The following is an 18,297-nucleotide window of genomic DNA, read 5'->3' as shown; positions in this document are numbered from 1 at the left end:
TGACTGGCAGTTCACCGCCAATCAGTCACCTTGGCGACAAGCCCCTTGAGACCCATGACCAGAATTTTTATTTCCCAACTGAACAATTTCCTTATGCAACATCCTCTCTAACCAGAGGATGGGGCTGTCTTTTACAATTGCTGCTGGTCCTCGCCAGCGCAGTCATTCACAGGTATGAGTCCGTCCGGATTCATGACCACTTATCAATGTCTCAGATTCGAGACTCCCCCAAACTGGAGGGTCAGGTCCCCGTATTTATGTCCCCCAGGAACAGAGTGGCCCGGTTATAACCCCAGACACTGGGTTCCATTTTCGTCGCCTCCTACGAATCGTAGTCGGTATAGCGACTGGCTACAGGCTGGACGACTGAGGGGTCGGAATTAGAGTCCTGGTAGGGTCAAGAATTATCTCTTCTTCACGTCGTCCAGACCGGCTTTGAGGTACACCCAACTTCCCATCCAATGGGTACCGGGGGTAAAGCGGCAGGTGCGTGCAGCTGACCACTCACTTCCAGCTTGTGCCGAGGTCAAGAAAATGTGGATCTATAATTACATTCCCCCATACGCCTTCATGGCGTAGTGTTTAATTAGTTAAGCACAGGGACAACTTTACCTTTTACCTTTACCTACGACTCGCAGAGCTACGGTGAGGCTGTGCGACCACGCCTCCACATAGGATCTGTCTCTGCGTTCTGCTGAATTCTGGTTACAACTGTTAGGCGACCGGGATAGCAGACACCACCTGGAAAAGTTCTGTGTTTCGTATCTGCGGTAACTGCCTCGGTACGCGTTACCACGGAAACACCTCCAGTTCCGCAGTAACCTATACGCCTAGTCGAGTGTTGTCACGGAAGTCATGTATAATAATCCCACGGTAACCCGTTGTCACGGGAACGTACTCTGTTAATACTCGTTGCCTAGGAAATCAACTTCTGATCTGACTTCACTATTCCGACTTTCCGGCGTCATGTCACAATATGAAATACGGCTAAATCAGACACTCAGAATTACTGGATTTTTGGACTTTGTCCATCGTCCTGTATTCCGGACGTCCAGTGATTGAGGGACCCAACTGAGTAGGTGTCTCCACCTTTATCTGAGGACGGAAACAGATCCACTTTCCGAAACGTCGTGTTTTCTGGTTTATAGAATATCGGACGATGCACAAAGTCCAAAACCCCAGTAATTGTGAATGTTATACACCGTCGTCAGAACCTTTCAGAATCTATCTGCAAAATTAAACCTTCGGTACATACAATTGCCAAGGCGTATTTCCGGAATGAAATACTGCACACAAGATGCAAGTCTTATCATTCCAGATGCAAGGCCAAGATTATCAACTAGAAATTTCCCACAATTACTTTACGGTCTGCTGCCCTGTTTTAATTAAATATCCGACAACGTTTAAACGGTTTTACAGTCGGTGCGTGTCTTCACTTAAACGTTGAAACAGTTGAGAACACTCGAGGTGTGAGCCAGTAACCTGTCAGAATATCTACATAGCACTCTGCAATTTATGTTCTAACAGACCTTCGAGAATTATGTAACATCCGCTACGGTACTTTTTTTTTGTAAAATATAGAGCATTAACATGGAGACTGCGCGGATTTTATGTTTAGTTTTCGCTCTGATTAAGGAAACAATTACAAAGTTGGACTAGACAACGTGAAATGTCATTTGTTTAAGAAATGCATTTCAGGAAAAGTTTAATGAATATTTATTTATAAATCTGGATGCTAAAAATACTTAAATAAAAGGATGTAAAATTATATAATTGCTGAGTTCGTGGTAGTTAGTTAGTTAGTTATTGGAGAGGGTGGATTTCCCCATGCACTGAGACCTGTATTGGTCCATTGTGCTTCCCTCTATGATTTCTACCAGTCTCTATATCCTATCGGTACTGGTGCTTACCATCAGTCCCGCCCAGCCAGCGAGACCGGCTCTACTAGCTGAGAGGTATCTATAATGCTTTCCCCATCTACCAGAGGTATTAGAGATTGCTGTTGGGCGGGAAACGTCCTTGAGTTTAGCTCAGTGACCTCCTTTGGAGATATGAGGTTCTTTTACGTGCCGTAAAGCTACGACACGGGACCCACGGCTTAAAGTCCCTCCCGGAGGACTTGTTCCCCGAATTTTTCAGCCCTTAAAAATTCGACGACCTCCGCCGGGTATTTGAACCCGCGTACTACGAGTCATGAGGTGGGAACGTTACCTCCAGACCACGGAGGCCGCTGAGTTCGCGGTAACATAAAATTTAACGAAATTACCGCTATGAAGACAATGCTTACAGCCTCCCCTCGAATAAATTTTCATATTATGCATCCAACATCGTCTCCAATTGTTTTCTTAAATATATTTCGACAATATTCTCTAATCATTTATCCCCCCTTCTCGGGCATGTCAAAGCAAGGTGTATGTCCAACATTTGGCTTCCTATAAACAAATAAAAATTTCGTATTTTTTTGCGGGTTATTTTACTACGCTGACGGTAGAATGGCTGCACAGCGTCGAATTGGAAGATGACTAGAATTTAAAAGGGTTCGAAAGGAAGCGATTGTGGCCTAATCAAGGTACCATCCCTGAAATTGCTTGGAGAGACTGAAGAAAACACGAAAAATCTTAGCCGTGAGAGCAAGATACTCTGCTGAAATTCGAAGCACCTCCCGAATTGGCGCAAAGAGCGTTACCGCTAAGGAAACCTACTCGGTCACAGAGTATGATCTACAGAGTTACTTATTTATGTAATTCTCGACACTTCCACTTATTCATAAACTGCAATTCTGAAGGGTGAGAGCATCACGTTATATAAACGTACTGCTAATTGGCTGGACTTGATATTAGTCAGCTAATGCAAAGCTCTGATGCAACAGACATAATAGTAATAATAATAAAAAAGGCAGACGTGTTGGTATTTCCTTCACTCATTCCATCTCGTTCTTTTCGGCTCACGATGCGAGAATAATCTGGAAGAACTTTGCCAAAACAACAGATAATTTGAGGGTTTGATCTTGCTCGAAGCAAAGATAACATCTGCTAATTCTTACCTTCTCAAAATCTCGATATAATTTTATGTTATTTAATCAAATTCTTAACTTCTCAATATGTATGAAATTACCATCTGCAGTGACCTTGCGATTTAGCCTTGTTTCCTAAAAGGAAGCTTTATGAGATGAACATTTCACGTTAAGAAAAAAGTACTAGAACAATCAAAGTCCTTGCCTGCGGTGTGAAGATTTTAATGCCATGGTTTTCCCACAAATATTCATCTATATGGATTCTGAACGTACATTAAACCAGTTCTTAAGGTCCATTTTTACTTCTCTATTAATTTAATTAAGGTTAAGGGAGATTTCTGCATTCTTCAGATACTTGAGAAAAGAAAGGAGTACAATGAGACAGTACATCGGCTATTCTTAGACCCCAAGAAAGCCTATGATTCAGTTATGATGGAAGTACTGTACAAGATTTTCAGAGTGTTTAGGGTAACCATGAAACTATAGATAAGCCGATTAAAACGTGTTTAAGCGAAATCGTATAAGTAAATATTTGTCTCATAATTTTCGTCTAGAGAATGGTCTAAAACAGGGAGTGACTTTAACGCCACTGCTTTTCAACTTTGTTTTAGAATATGCTTTAGGATGGTCCAGGAAAACCAGGTGGGGCTGACAACAGGACACATCAGCTGCTGCTCTATGCTGTTGATATGAATGCACTGAGAGATAACATAGATGTCATATAGAAAAACACACAAACTTTAATCGACGTTAGTAAGGAGGTTGGTCTAGAAGTAAACACACAGAAAACTAAGTATCTGTTGCTGTCTCGTCACCAAAATGCAGGGCAAAATCATGACATAAAGATAGGAAACAGATGTTTTGAAAATGTGGCACAGTTCAGATATTTGGGAACGACTATAAAAAATAAAGATCTGATTCAGGAGGAAATTAAGCGGAGATTGAACTCGGGCAATGCTTGCTACCATTCAGTCCAGAACCTTTTGTCTTCTCGTCTGCTGTCCAAAAACATAAAAATTAAAATATACAAAACTATAATTTTGCTCGTAGTTCTGTATGTGTGTGAAACCTGGTCTCTGGCATTAAAGGAGGAACATAGACAGAAGGTGTTTGAGAACAGTGTGCTGAGGAGAATATTTGGACTGAAGAGGGATGAAGAGACAGGAGGTTGGAGAAAACTACATAATGAGGAGCTTCATAACTTTTACTTTTCGCCAAGTATAATTAGAATGATCAAGTCAAGGAGGATGAGATAGGCACGGAATGTAGCACGAATGGGGAGAAGGATAACGTATATAGGATAGTGGTGAGAAACCCAGAAGGAAAAAGATCACTAGAAAGACAAAGACGTATGTGGGTGGATAATATTAAGATGGCTTGATCTGGCTCAAGATAGGGGGAAGTAGAGGGCTCTTGTGAACACGGTAATAAACCTTCGAGTCCCATAAAATGCTGGGAAATTCTTGAGTAGCTGCACAATTAGCGGCTTCTCAAAAAGGGCTCAGCTCCAAGAAGTTAGTTAAAGGAGGTCTCCTATTATAGGTAGGGGCAGGGATTTTTATCCACATCACAGGTTGCAGACCGACCCTGGGCTCCCTGGCTATAGGGCCGGATTTACAGTTATGGGGCCCCTGAGGCATTCAAAATATAGAGGCCTCAATTATTAAAAACTAATTTAGAATATGACTTTTTCTATAATGACTAAAATACAAACTGAGTTTTCGTGAAATTAGAGAAAGAAATGGCTCAGTACAACCGGTGGATATAATTGCTGTTTTGTGGACGCCCCGAGACGACTACCCCAGTCGCCCTCCCTTATATCAGGCCTTTCCAGGCAACTTCCTAACTAATAGGTATCTAGGGCTCTGATTAAGCGCCTAGGGAATGAAGCTGACAACAGCCAATGAATACCATCGAAGGTCGTTGCGTAGCAGTTAGCATTTGTGCTTCGTGCCGCGTTGATCTCTTGTTCGAATGTCAGACAAGCCCGAGCTTCTACTATTCTGACTGAGGTATTTTGAAATACTTCTCGAAAATTGTGCGTTAGGAACTTAAAATGTACTACACAGGAACCTTGAGACGTCAAATATGGATACACGTGAGAAGTACATATGAAAATATTCAGACGGCGTAACTGGTAAGTAGGGTGGAAGAGAGGCAGGGGGTGATGAAGCATAATTAAGGGGTAAGATTATTGTGTTTTGGGACGTCATGCCACGTTCTGCCCTCTCATTCTGAAGGGTTAGGTAGAGGGTTCCTCCAAAATGTTGGTATCTGTTTTTATTTTTTATATTCTTGGGGTAGGGGTGAGACTGAGTCCACTTGGTACGTCCGCCACTGATTGGCCTATTGTACCAGCTCCGGATGACAGATGACGAGTGTAGAGCAGTCGGTGGAATGAGAAATGGCAGGGGAAATCGAAGTGCTCGGAGAAAACCTACCCCAATGCCAATTTGTCCACCACAAATCCCACATGACCTGACCTGGGCTCGAACCCAGGCCGTCGTGGTGGGAAGCCTGCTACTAACCGCCTGAGCTATGGCATGGCCTCGGTATCTGGTTAGACAGGTACAAAATTTTCGGGAGATTCTAGTGCCTCTATTTTCGGACTACTGTCATGAAAACTGATCCAGCAAGTTCCACCGAAACTCTAGTAAAGATCTACCAGACTGCTTGGGGCCACTTCCAGAAGACACTAAATTTGAAATTAAACTCTCTCTTCTATGCTGACGTTCTCAAAATAGCGACGTGACGTCGTATAGTCCAGTAGAAGTCCAGTGACGTTTCGTATGAAAGTACTGACTCCATCTTCAGAGTAGAATATTTTAAGCAGGTATTTTGCTCGTTATCTGTTGGACATACTCTTCGACCCTGAAGACACAGGCAAGAAGGTAAATTACCAGATTACACGGCATCATATCCCAGATCAAGCAGTCTTTTTCTTATATCTTAGTTGCCTTCAAATTACAGATGTGCACACATGCGAAAGCGCGGGACGTGGAACCAGGATTGGTTACCACGGCAACGAATAAATAAGAGACGATGAGAACTGTTTAGACACGCGTGGCACTGTGAGACTCGTGTCAATCCTGGTCACCTTCTGTGGCGAAACAAACCCGATTACACGACATTCGAGTTTATTTCCCACGTTACATTCCAATTCCGCAGAGAAATTACAGATTTCCGAAACACACAAGCTCTGTGACAGCAGATTCATAAGGTTCAACAACGCCAATACTAAACCTGCTATTACAACAGATCCTAAACCAATAACATCTAAACTAACAGACTTCGCGGAGCTGAGCCCTTCTTGAGAAGTCACCCATTGCGCAACTATGCAAGAACTTCACAGCATTTTATGGAGTTCGAAGGTTCATTACCGTGTTCACAAGAGCTCTGCACTGGTCCATATTTTAAGCCAGTTAAATCCAGTCCATATCACACAATCCTCCTCTCTAAGATCCATTTTAATATTATCCACCCACCTAAGTTCTTGTTATTCTTAGTGGTCTCTTTCCTTCTGGCTTTCCTACAAATATCCTACACGCATTCCTCTTTTCCAAATTCGTGCTACAAATCCTGCCAATCTCATCTTCCTTGACTTGATTATTATAATTATACTTGACGAAGAGTCCAAGTCATGAAGCTCCTTATTATGCAGTTTACAATAATGCCTACCTCCCATAATTCGATAATAGTTGGTCAGCGAGTCAAGATATTCCCGACACTTTATGGAAGCCCTCTGTTTGCCCTTACCGCTTTTACAGTTTTATAATTTCAGAATCCTATACGCTCTCGGTACGACTCCTTGGACGGGGGTTCAGCCAGGCGCAAGGCCCTCACGTACACACAGAAGGGCATAAACACAGACATCTATACCTCGAATAGGATTGGAACCCAGGACCCCAGTGTTTGAGCGGACGAAGACCGTTCATGCCTTAGACCGTGCGGCCACCGTGATCGGGCCAGAGGTTCATTACCGCATACAAAAGAGCATAATACTGGTCCCTACCCTGAACCAAATCAATACAGACTACATCCTTTCCTATTCCTTTGAAATTCATTTTAATATTATCTTCTTATCTGCGTCTAGGTCAACCTAGAGATCTCTTTCCTTCAGTTTCTGTAAAGCCTTTACACAAAACAATCAATAGTACAGGGTGATTCAAAAACGTATTGCGAAATTTTAGAAACACCATTAGCAGATAGCGTAGTTGGTTGAGGCACAATGCTACAAGCCAGAGGGTCGCTAGTTCGATTCCCTATGAGGTCATTTGAATTTTCAATTGACCTAATTCTTGCAACCGCACTATGGCCCTATGATCGACTCAGACTCTAACAGAAATGAGTACCAGGGGTCTTCCTAGGGGGTAAATGGCGGTTGGAGCGTAAGGCTGATAACCTCACCATTTGTTAGCTGATTGTCTAGAAAATGTGGGAGCCTCGGCGTCTCACAACCCTATGGGCCTCCAAGGCCTGTTACAGGGATAGCTTTACCTTCTTATATGAAAACAAAATTTGTCCGAATAGCAAGGGACTGGAAAGTTCTGCACTAGCCGCAGTGTTGCCACCCTGCCCATACATGGAGAGAAGTGATGATTGATAACATTAATCATTAACGGTCGTGATCAACGAAACTAGAGCCAAGCATATTGGTTATTAAAGTAGAAGGCAGTAAAAATGGGGAGTGGTTATGTGTTCAATGGGGGCACTGAAAACAGTGAATATGTGGAACAGTTAATGCAGATTAGGGGAAATTATTTTACATATCCCCCCTCTTTCAAATCGCCCTCCCTCCCATCGGTGGAATTGTATGACTTCCAAGTTAACTTGGAGAATTAGTTCTCTCTCTCGTGAACATCTGAAAGAGTGGGGAGAGGAGAAGTTGGAGGGAGGGGAGGAGGGAATGTTACAAAATAAGGAAAATCCCTTAATGAGTTCACACAACTATGTTCAGTTGCCCTGCTTTTGATATAAATACACAGGTATCCATGTTCTTTCTCACTAGATTCTCTGCGTACATCAAGTGGAAGACGGCATTTGAATATTCTGTGCTCGAGAAATTTGTAAAAAATTATTTTCATCATGAACATGGTAAGTGGTTTTAATCTAAAGTGTTGCAAGGGCAGTTCATTTTTTTTCTTATTTCAAATATGAATGAGAAAATCTGCCTTTATGCTAAGCTAATCAATCTTGTAGTGTTGCGTTCCGTGCGTGATACAAACAAAATGGAACGGTTCCTGTCACACAGAAGTTCCTTATTTAACAATTCACAACATTTACATACACCATTTGTCAGTTCCCTCATGAATCACCTGATGATGGCCTACATGGCCGAAATTTACTGTTTCTCTAACAACTCCTGCTCTTCCATTTGTTAAGCCAATCACTAACAAGTGAGCTTCTACAATGACCCTTCAGTACATCTATGGGCCCATATTTGTTATTGCCTAATATGTGAATTACGAGCCGGGATAGCGCACTTGGTATAGCGACTGGCTACTGGCTGGTCGATCGAGGGGTCGAAGTTCGAGTCGCGGTAGGGTCAAGAATTTTATCTTCCCCGCAGCGTCCAGACCGGCTCTAAGGCTCATGTAACCTCCTATCCAATGGGTACCGGGAGCCCTTTCACCCGGTGATAATACAGCCGGAGCGTGAAGCTGACCACTCACCAATCAGTGTTGAGGTCACGAAAACCTGGGTCTGTACATCCACTCCCCCGTACGTCTTCATGGCATAGTGCTTAATTAGTTAAGCACAGGGACAACTTTACCTTTATGTCTGAATTTTTATATGCAAACATTTATAAAATGAAACATTCTTTGACGAGGGATACGTGCATTAAAACCGCCATATTTATTCTGAAATTATTGAATACGACGTATACATTAACACTAGGTTACCATGTTCTAAGTTTCAATACATATAATTATTTGCGCATCGTTTTTCCAACACGACATTTCGGAAACTAGATTTATTTCTGTCGTCATTTATAAGAAAACAAAGGTTCCTTCTCGGCTGTGCCCCTCAGATCTAGCGTAAATCCCAGGGCATCCATTTTGATTTCAGTTTGCTGCTGTTGCTGTACTAGTATCGGCGATTGGCACCGCGATGCCAGCGCCACAAGGTCCCCCTCCAGGAAGGAATTTTTCTCCGAGGTTCCTGCCCCTTACTCCTCAGGGTTACGTCCCCATTGTCAGCTCAAACTTCGATCTGAACCCCATTGACAACTCCTACAATTTCAAGTAAGTACATGAGTTCAACACACGCTACAACAAAAGCTGCTGAAAAATACTGTCTTCTGGAATGTGATGGAAGAGTGTACTACATCCACTATCTTGTTCGCAGTGCAAACCGAACGACTCATCAAGCAACATTTTCTTTTGCTTACTCGGCAAACCCTGAAGTTGGAGGCAGTGCAGAGAACTTACACAAGAGTACTGCCTTCACATCTCGGAAAGCAATACTCTTCATAATGACGGCTGTGCCGGAGCCAAGTATCTCAAAAACGCCAATGAAATCCATAACAATTGATTCTTCCACCGCAAATATTATTGCTGAGCAGTTAATTTTACCATGTACTCCTCTCAAATGGGCACAGGGTATAAAGCGGCTGGGGTGTGAAGCTGATCACTCACTTCCAACCGGTGCCGAGGTCAAGAAAATGTGCATCTATACATGCATTCCAACATACGTCTTCATGGTGTGGTGCTTAATTAGTTAAGCACAGGCACAACTTTACTTTTTACTGCGCAGAATCATAAATAATAAAGTATATAAATACATTTTATATAAGGATATTTGATTACGCAGAAGAACGAAAATGCGTGCTACAGATCTACTTTATTTGGAATAATCCATGGCTTACATGCATACGTGTAAAATGAACTTTCCATTTTGAGTGCATTAGTGTTGGAGACAAGCCGCAATACTGAGGGGGCAGAGGGGGGGAACATCAGAAACCAAAATACCGACGAGCCTGTATATACCTAAGGGTGTTCAAGGGAAGTGGGATTGAGAAAATTTCACGGCGAAGAGCATTGCAATATGAACTCTTCACACCGCATTTTAGGGAAGCTTAAATCGAGGTGATTCCGTTGGTCATTAGGCACTCACTCACAGAACTGAGCCCTTCTTGAGAAGCTGCCAGTTGTGCAGCTACTCAAGAACTTACCAGCATTTTATTGAACCCAAAGATTCATAACCGTGTTCACAAGAACACTCCAGTGGTCCCTATCCTATCACGTTAACTTGGTTGGATAATATTAAAATTGATTATAAGGAAACAGCGGGCGTGTATAGCTCAGTCGGTACTGCGACCAGGCTACGGGCCCAGGAAAGAGGTTAAATTCTCCGCAGGAAAAGAAACTTCTCTCTTCTTCGACGTGTCTAGAACGGTTATGAAGTCACAAGTTCCCTGTGTAATAGGTATCGTGGGGGGGGGGGCACGCGGTAGCGTAGCTGGTTTAGGCACTATGCTACAAGCCGGAAGTTCGCGGGTTCGAGTCCCGATGAGGTGGCTTTTTCAATTGACCTAATCCTTCCAGCCGCACTATGGCCCTAGAGTCGACTCAGCCTCTAACAGAAATGAGTACCGGGAATCTTCTTGGGGGTAAAGGGCGGCCGGCGTGTAAGGCTAACCTCACCGCCATCTGTGAGCCGACTGTCTAGAAACTCTGGAAGCCTCGACTTCTCACAACCCTCTGGGCCTCAATGGCCTCTTATAGGGAGATCTTCTACAGAGTTCACGGAGACAAACAAAATAATTTGGCGAAAATCGTTCACAGCATATGTATGCTTAGCGTCTCAAAAAGCGTGTACAGTTCTGAACAACAGATGTGAAGTATTGGATTAACAAACATAAACATGAATATTGTATTCAGGTCCATTAGGATTTATACTTTGGGGTGCCTGAATTTGACTCCCTGGTCCTAGGCTCTGGCATCCCGCTTAGATTACTGTTCCTGTAATATGATATTATCTGTCGTACATTGGCATGTTAACGTACACATCTCCTAGCTTCCCCTACTGATTACTGGTCATTTCAATACTGTCATGTGATTGTGTGACTATAGGCGGGGTTTGGATTGATAATTGACTTTACTTAACACTTACGAATAACTACAGCGCTACTGATAATTCACTACAGCATGCACTAAGTCTTCTTAGTCTGCTGCGTCTTCATCAGTCGTTGCTTAGTAACAGTTTCAATAGCGGACGTTCCCTTACTCTGGGTTCCCGAACTATCCCCGTATCTATATTCCTAAAACGACCACCTCTGTGGTCTAGTGCTCAGAGTTCCTGGCTACAGGTCCAGAGGTCCTGGGTTAGATTCCCGGCGCTACCATCTTTTCTGAGAAGTAGTGGGTCTGGAAAGGGGTCCACTCAGCCTCGTGGGGATAATTGAGGAGCTATTTCAAGGAAATAGCGGCTTCGGTCTAGAAAACCGAAATTAATGGCCTTAGGGATTCGATGCACTGCCCACGCGACACCCTCTATCCGCTAAAGTTGGCGTTAACTTCGCCGACAAGCGGAGATCGCTCGTTCGGTATAGTTCGCTTGAGAACTACAGGCCACGGAGTATTTTTATTCCTAAAACACTTGCCTAAAATCACGTCCCCCCAAATATTTGTTCCTTCGCTCCTCAATATATGGTTCCAATCTCCTTCTTTGCTATATATGGTAAAACTCTCCTGCCCAATGTCTCTGCTAACCCCCTCAAGTCTCCAATCTTCCATTCGCCACCACGCGCTTCCTCGTCTGCCTCGCCCCTCTTGCCCCTTCAACCAGAAAATTGTTACCGCAGATCCTTCTCGTCGTAAATTCCACATTTTGCCTTTCTATATCGATACATCGTTCCGGACCGGCTTCACACTGCTGGAAGCTACCATCAGTTCGTGACTAACCGCGATAGACAATAAATACATAAGTGATACCTCCGTCTCCCTGACAATGCATTAATGATCATGGCATTTGGCAGCAAGTTCGTGCACGTATGTCATTATGCAAAGCGCTGCATTCGGTTAATTCGGGATTATAAATTACTGTTTGTTAGCAGAAGCGTTTGGGGGGCCAGCAATACGCAATTACGCTAGTCAACAAGGTTATTACGGCAACATAAAAGGGAATTTGTTGTTGTGAGGCGCCGGAAATATGCGCGATCAGAGGCCTCATACATTGTACATTTCTGAATTTTATTTATATAAATTTCGTAGGATTCCTTGGATTGGAGGATCCGAGATAACTCTGTCGGTATAGCGACTGGTTACGGGCTGGACTACCGAGGGGACGGAGTTCGAATCCCGGTATGTTCAAGAATTTTTTCTTCTCCACGTCGTCCAGACTGGCCATGGGGCCCACCTAGTCCCCTATCTAATGGGTACCGGGGGCTATTTCCTCGGCGGTAAAGCGGCCGGAGCGTGAAGCTGACCACTTACTTCCAACTAGTGCCGAGGTCAAGAAATTATGAATCTATACATCCATTCCCCCATATGCCTTCATTGCGAAGTGATTAATTAAGTACAAGGAAAACTTTACCTTTACCCTCCTTGGATTGAGGATCGGCTCGTCATAATACCTTTATCTACACACGTCAGAGTTTTGTGTACAGAATTTCTAGTCAACACTGGCAGTTTTGTAATGAGGAGCATATCTTGTGCTCTTCGTTAAATATAATTAGAATGATCAAATCAAGGAGATTGAGATTAGATTATAGAACGAAGAAATTGAGTCAGATAGGCTGGATGTGTAGCACGTATGGATGATTAGAAATGCACAGAAAGATTTCGTAGCAAGACCAGAAACAAAGAATTAACGAAGGTCTCTGAAGGCTCCCAGAGCCGTCAAAGAGTTAAATATGGTCATGAGTCCCGTGGGACACGGAACCAAGAAACATTGTGCTGGCGAGGACCAGCAGCAATTTACCAGTCAGTCCGAAAGGAAGAAGCTAGTTGCAGGACCCAGAATTAAATGGAAAGATAATGACAGTGCATTTTAAAGAAATAGTACTTAGTGGGCTAGGGTAGCATTTACGCTTTAGACTTCAATTCGGAAGGTTCTAGGTTAGAATCTTCTATGGGACACAATCGACCAAGGCGTAGGTGAGTGGACAATATTAAAATGGATCTTAGAGAGATAGGATGGGATGATATGGATTGGATTGGTCTGGCTCAGGATAGGAACCAGTGGAGAGCTCTTGTGAACACGGTAATAAACCTTTGAGTTCCATAAAATGCTGGGAAATTCTTTGTGCAGCTCCTCCAGAAGGGCACAGCTCCATGAAGTTAGTAAATGGGACACAATCAACGTGACAGATTTTCGTGATTGTCCTCAATCACGCCGGATAGATTTTCGGGATACTCCAATTAGACCATGATCACTTCCTTCCCAATCCTTTCAAATTCATCATTCATCATACCAGTCAGTGCTATATAATCTGAGCTGCTGACAGTGACATAAAATATCGCAGAAAAAATAAGGACTGGAGTGGATTGATCTGGCTCGGGATAGGAACCAGTGGCGAGCTTCTGTGCCCACGGTAATGAACCTTCGACTTTAGTAAGTGTGTTGTAATTCCTTGAGTAGCTGAGCTGCTATCAGCTTCTCAAGAAAGACTCTAGTCCCACATTTCAAAATGTTACGTGTGCAAGGCAGACTGACAGAAGCCTGGGGCGGGGGGCAGAAATCCGTGTTTTGACGGCCATGATGTGATTGAAGGGTCCGAAGGCAATTAGAGGAGACCTGCACGTGGGAACTTCCTTTGTTGAATTCGTGATGTGACCATCCTCAAGTAATAAAATGTTGCGCTTTCAAATTCCCGCAAAAACTGCCACATTGCGCAAGATTCGGCGCTCAGCTATTAGGGTCTTTGCTGACGTCTCAATTATAGAGATTCGTTACTTCAAATTATTCTTCGGAAATTAACGCATTAAGGCGCAGTGGTTACTGCATGCTCATCTGATCTGACATCAAAATATCTCTCATTACATCTTTCTAGGGCTCTACAGCCCTCTGATGGACCTTGGCCGCTTTTTCAGTTTCTTAATCCTATACACAGACGGTAGGACTCCTTTGACGGAGGATCAGCCCGTCGCAAGGTCGCTCCCTGCACACAGAACAACATAAAAACAGAATAAACGCACACACAGACATCCATGCCTTGAGTGGGTTTCGAATCCACAATCCTAGTGTTCGAGCGAGTGAAGACGGTTCATGCTTTAGACCGCGGGGCCACTGTGATGGGCTCTCATTATATCCACAAACTGTACCTACTAGTTTTGACGCGCATTCAGCATATCTGAAGAGTTCTAGTTTCTGGGATATAGCGCGTGTGGTCCATTGAAAGCCAACCGACGTTTCGGAGGATCATTAAGAATCTGCTGCCTAGCAATGGGAACGTGTCTACCGAGCCGTTGTCCACAAACGGTCGGTGTTTAGAGGGTCACAGCTTAGCAACGGCTCTATAAGCCATAATAAGTTCTGATGAAGAAACACTGCATTAATTCTGATTGCAGCTACGTGAGCGGCGACGGCAGCGAGCGTCACGAGGTTGGTGTGCTCGAGAACCCTGGGACGCCGGTGGAAGGCGTCGCCGTACAAGGTTCCTACTCCTACGCCGCACCCGATGGAACTCCTGTCACCCTCGATTATGTGGCCGACAATTTCGGATACCAGCCCGTCGGCCCTAACATCCACCCCGCAATCATCAGGGCGGTGCAGCAACAGGTCGCAGAGGCTAGAGTGGGTGCAGGGGCGCCCCCCTTCCGCAACAACTTCTAGACGCATATTAAACTGAAGGTTTGGCAACTTGCTCCAGTAGGCACGGCACTCCATACGGAAGAATTTGATGAAATTTTGTCTTTTCATTATTCCCAGCTATAAGACACTTGTTTACAGTGATGGTTCCTATATTTGCACTGGGTTCGAACTGCGATACATGTACAAACTTCTAATCTTTCACCCATTTTACGACACGTATTTTATTCTATGATGCACTACATCTAAAAAAAGTTGCCTAACGTTAAAATCAAGGCTTTCGCTAAAGAAAACATGTAGCACATTACTTAAGGCACTATATGAATACAATTGTTGTATTCCAGAAACTAGTGTAAATTATTAATTATACCACATCCTTAGCGGGGTAGCTGAAATGTGCTCGCGGACCGGAACCGGACTACGTCTCACAGTTTGAAGAACAATAATTTACTATACAAGGAATAAGTGTTTCTAGGTATAGAAAATTAACACGCCATACTCTTTATTAGCATTTGAGACGAAGCTGGGCATGGCACTTCGTGATTTTAAATTATTCAAAAGCTCACAGACGCCTCAATCGTAATATATCGCGCCGTAACAAACTGTACTAAACTATATGGGATTTTACGAATTAGAATATCGTTTTTCGTTAAGATATTGCCCATATCTCCATTACAAATAAAACATATGCGACCAGGAAAAGAAGCCAATGGATCGACCACCTGCAATTCTTCCTCAAACTATTATTATTATTACGAAATAATTTGTTTCGTGTAAGAGTCTAGGAGATTCGTGATGGTTTTAATATCGGTAATTAATTCGCAAAAAGAGTAATTATGATACACAAGAGGAAAAACGTCTGTAACATGAATGCTGGAGGATATGATAAAACAAATAACAGTAGCTCGCCCATGCTTTTATTAAATATGTAAATTGTATTCGTTTCAAATATAATAATATTTATAATAATGTTTCTCTAAACTTGCAATGGCTTCTTTTGTAACGATAAACATCCTCTTAAAATGGTACGTATTTATCACCGAAACGAGTAGGGTAAAATTAATTTAACGTAGAGTATATTGAAATATAATGTAATTATGTACTTTGATGTTCTACTGCCTTCATAATTAAACGTATAAATTTAACAGACGGATCATAATAGGCCAGAAACTATGATTTTTCTTAACACACAATAGAATTTTTCCACCTAAATTCAGCCCTTCGCCAAATAGTAAAGATATCAAATACAATAAAGTTATTTTTGTTAAGAATTTTTAACAATAAATTCCTTATAAGTTTATTTCATAATGTTTCTATATAATATATTATTGTATAAAAAGCTAAAATCCTGTAAATAAGTTTATATTTTATCTTTAACACATACAAAGTATCTTACGTAATGTTGTAATTATTTTATACTATTTACAATTGTAGTGTTTTAATTCTAGTGAATTTACTAATAAAAACTGCATAAATGCATCTATATCATGCACTGAGAGACATGTGACGGTCTCAAAAGACCTTCCCTTATACAAATATTGGGGTTCTTATTCTGTCTTCTGAGAGCAATAGTAGATGAAATGGCTGTCATCAGATTCGTAACCTGATATGTACAGAGGATATCTGTTAATACAGATCAGAACCGTAGTTTGCTGCTGGTCCTCGCCAGTAGAGTTATTCTCGGTTTGGGCCCCTTTGGGACTAACGACCATATTTTGTTCGTTCCAAGACCACTTACGTGTTCTGAAAGCCCGATTTTACGAGATCTTTATGAACTCATTCTTTCATTCAACACATGTTGCTCTTTCTTCATTTATCGCTCAATTTTTGCATTAATACTAGTATCTCAGACTTTTACCAATTGTTACAGTTTTATAGAAATTGTTGTCACCTTTAGCGCCCTGTTGCCTGAACTACAACACTGTTACCGTGTACAAGCTACAGATATCTCCCACAAGATGGCGTGAATGTATGGCTTGATATCCAGCAGAAATACGTTTCTAAACGGTTCAGCTGCTCTGCAAGTTCAGGCATCTTCACAGTGAACAGTGTTGTACGTAAGTAATAGGCTCTGTTGTACATTTATTTTTATAATGTTGGTTTTACTAAGAAATTAAGAGAAAATTAGATCTCAACGTGATCGTGGACTATTTGAGGTACTCACTTAATATCAGCCTGCGGTGACTGAGGAAAATTATGAAATTTTCAGGATGATCGGTGTCGTATCGAAATTTGAATCCTGGGCGTCCTGAATACGGAGAAGGAAGCGTGACCAGTTTACAGTGAAATGGGTTAGGATAGTTTTATCAGAGATTTTCGTAGTTCGTCTGTTAATGACAAGGGCCAGCAATACCCAGGCCCAGCAACCGTGGGAAATGGAGGTATGGGAGGCATTGACGTAGGACGCAATTGTAATTTGATGAATTATTGGGTCATTGTCTCTGAAGCACAAACTCAAACCACAAAATATTTGTATGTCACTGGTACATACGTCATCAGACTGCTCGTCACACAATGATAAATCACGTTTTATTCTCCAATTCGATCCTAGGTCAGGGCGCAATGAATTAGTAAGTAAAAGCATTAAATTATGGTGTGTTCTCACAAACAGATATTCTGTTATATAGGTCATTTTAAGGTCTCTGGTACTTACTTTTCTTTACGATTCTCCTCTTTATGTAGGACGTGCTAATCCTGAGCTGAATGCAAGCTACCAGTTTCACGATGGTTTCGTACAGCCCTCCATTTTGATGTATAACTATAATCAATCTCTGTTCTAGACAGTGTACGTGCTATGAAAGCACGTGACGTGGGTCCGCGCAGTTCTGTGCGCAGCTGTTCTGCTTCACGCTGTACCTCGCATGCGCAGATGCGAAGCCCGAGCCACTTCAATCTACTTCTTAACTTTATAACTCATTTCTTAAAAGCCATTTGAGTTATCATCTTCTCTTATCTGTCTTTCTTCCCTCTCCGGGTGACTGTATCTGAAGATATTATCCAAACATACTTCCATACTCACGTCATGTTTCTTAGGTTTAACAAACCTTAAATTTATCGTAATCTCCTAAGTTCATGACAGGACACGCAAATGAACCGCTATGATTTTCGTTATGTCACTGAATTATAGTAAACATTTCCGTAGTATGTTATTTTGGTTAAAATGAACTAAAAGGCGCCAAAGTATGTGTTTCTATGAACGTAACCTATCATAACCTAACCTAAACCTAATATGTAAATGGAAATACATATACACTAGTCTCTAACGCAGACAGAATTAGTATTACATTTCACTGATCTTTTTTTCTACAAATATTTCTGTTATGCTGGTCTAAAATAGCATGGATTGTCCATCATACGGAGATGTCCGATATATTTAACATCTTCATCGTTTATACTCGTATGTTTAAAAATATATTTTCTTTATTGCTAGTGGGGTGGGACTAAGTCCCATGTACTGCGGCCACTTCTGGCCTATTGTACCAGCCCCAGATGATAGGTGAGGGTGATTGTGGAGCAATTAGTGGAATGAA

General features: G+C 42.3%; 1 protein-coding gene across 1 annotated transcript; it reads left to right on the top strand.

Annotated features, from left to right (window-relative positions):
• Positions 1-8,007: 8,007 nt before the first annotated feature.
• On the top strand, positions 8,008-16,139 carry LOC111863005 (endocuticle structural glycoprotein SgAbd-9). Its single transcript, XM_023848928.2, has 3 exons — positions 8,008-8,107; positions 9,083-9,258; positions 14,527-16,139. Exons 1-3 carry the CDS (start codon positions 8,099-8,101, stop codon positions 14,789-14,791), a joined length of 450 nt encoding a protein of 149 aa, XP_023704696.1. The 5' UTR covers positions 8,008-8,098; the 3' UTR covers positions 14,792-16,139.
• Positions 16,140-18,297: the final 2,158 nt, after the last annotated feature.

This window comes from Cryptotermes secundus, unplaced genomic scaffold (assembly GCF_002891405.2).
Source record: "Cryptotermes secundus unplaced genomic scaffold, Csec_1.0 scaffold1016, whole genome shotgun sequence".
In the NCBI taxonomy this organism is placed as follows: Eukaryota; Metazoa; Arthropoda; class Insecta; order Blattodea; family Kalotermitidae; genus Cryptotermes; species Cryptotermes secundus.
The sequence above is the reverse complement of the archived record's forward strand: the minus strand, read 5'-3'. Positions and strand labels throughout refer to the sequence as shown.

What these genes read in the sequence shown, in the direction of transcription:
- LOC111863005 (XM_023848928.2), top strand. An exon ending in GACAACTCCTACAATTTCAA is followed by an intron (nt 9,259 to 14,526) that starts GTAAGTACATGA and finishes TTCTGATTGCAG; the next exon opens with CTACGTGAGCGGCGACGGCA.